This window comes from Miscanthus floridulus, chromosome 15 (genome assembly GCF_019320115.1).
Source record: "Miscanthus floridulus cultivar M001 chromosome 15, ASM1932011v1, whole genome shotgun sequence".
NCBI lineage: Eukaryota > Viridiplantae > Streptophyta > Magnoliopsida > Poales > Poaceae > Miscanthus > Miscanthus floridulus.
In genome coordinates, this window is record NC_089594.1 from 44439077 (window position 1) to 44440707 (window position 1631).

The 1631-nt window shown below is 50.1% G+C and overlaps 1 protein-coding gene across 1 annotated transcript; it reads right to left on the bottom strand.

Moving 5' to 3' along the window:
- Positions 1 to 963: 963 nt before the first annotated feature.
- On the bottom strand, positions 964 to 1332 carry LOC136507438 (probable GABA transporter 2). The gene has a single exon (XM_066502162.1). The coding sequence runs from the start codon at positions 1330 to 1332 to the stop codon at positions 964 to 966; it is 369 nt and encodes a 122-aa protein (XP_066358259.1).
- Between the last annotated feature and the right edge of the window lie 299 nt (positions 1333 to 1631).

Genomic DNA, 1631 nt, shown 5'->3' on the forward strand with positions numbered 1-1631 from the left:
GTTGGTAATATTAACTGGTTCTGGTTGTGATAATTTATTATCCCCACCGATAATTCATTACCGAGAGCCAAAACCGACAGTGATATGGGGTTTATAACCGGCTATGATGACCTTTCTATAGTAGTGATGTGTTTGTCAATCCACTACTCCCTCTGTCCTGTAATATACTACATTATAGAAATTTTAAGATAAATTAAGAGAGAACATAAAAGGCACATGTACCCTCGTTTTATTTCCTAATCAGATGCTATCATTAACATGATTAATGGTGATTGGTTGATAAATAAAAAGTATTTAATGCAAAATTAGTTTTTGTCCTCTAGAATGCATTATATTTGAGGATAAATTTTGAATGCTAGAATGAACTATATTACAGGATGGAGGGAGTAGAGCACATGCCCACTGTACATTGGAATTCGGTTTCCTCAACATGATTTATGTCCCTAGGATTCCTTATATTTGAGTTTAATTTTTAAATGATTATATGCACTTTATTACCGGATAGAGGGAGTATGGAAAACTTATAAAGGCCAATGTATGTTCTAAATTTGCCTAGTGACAACCGGGTTTGTCTTGCTAGATGCGCCATGCCCCACTACTAAATGTAGCGTCCCTCGCCACTGTGAACCGATTATCAGGGAAGGAAAGAGTGTTTTCAATTGGAAGAGAGGGGCCATTGGCTCTTAAAGAGAGCGTTGAGAAAGAGTAAGGAGGGACCCTCGGCCGCTCGAATGGAAGCGCAGCGTCAAGCTACAAACGGTGTGGGTCGAGGCGACCCTTTTGTTGACCCGCCGCCCCGTGGCAATCGTTAGCAGGGTTAGGGTCGAACCGCACCTCTCCTTTTGTTCGCTCCTGTGACCCGTGGGTGAACCGCCCCTTATTCGAGTACCCAGAAGCTGCCAAAGCTGCTGTCCTGCTAAACCACTGATCAGTACACGACGTTCTAGCACTAATCATATATTATCAGCCCACAACGTTGTCACTGAAGAGCTTGAACTCGCCAGCATCGAGATCGAGCACGAGCTTCCGCACGGACGCCACGGCGCCGACGATGTCAACGCTGGTGAAGACGACCATGATGGCGACGTTGGCCAGGTACACGGGCGAGCACCTAGGCATCACGAGCGCCACGTTGTACATGACGACAGGGAGGACGAAGTCGAGCGGGATGAATCCCACGGTGCCCACCACGCCGACGATGTCACCGAAGAAGGGCAGCGCCGCAGCCATGAGTGCGCACGCCGCGACATACGCTGGGCGCAGCGCGAACCGGGACGCCATGTTCTGGCATGAGAACCGGCCCCGCACAGCGTCCACCGAGCTCTTCTCCATGATCTCGTACGTGTACACCAGCGCAACGGCGAGGAGCCAGAGGAGGGCGAGGACGACGGCGAGGCCGAGCAGTCACGTGGGCGCCAGCCATCAGGGATGGGTCCACGTCCGGCATCAGGCTCTGCAGCACGTTGGACGTAAGTGCAGCGCTGTCACCGGATCATGTCCATGAGGTCTGTGGCGGAGTCCTCGACTTTGAGGTCATTGCAATAGTTAGCGAATGGCAGCGAGGTTCGGTTCAGGTCAACCCAGGGTCGATGGCATCGTGACCCTAGCGTAACCTTTTTTGTTTGGGGTCA

Excerpts from the sequence above, each read along its gene's own strand:
- LOC136507438 (XM_066502162.1), bottom strand. The coding sequence starts at position 1,332 with ATGGAGAAGAGCTCGGTGGACGCTGTGCGGGGCCGGTTCTCATGCCAG.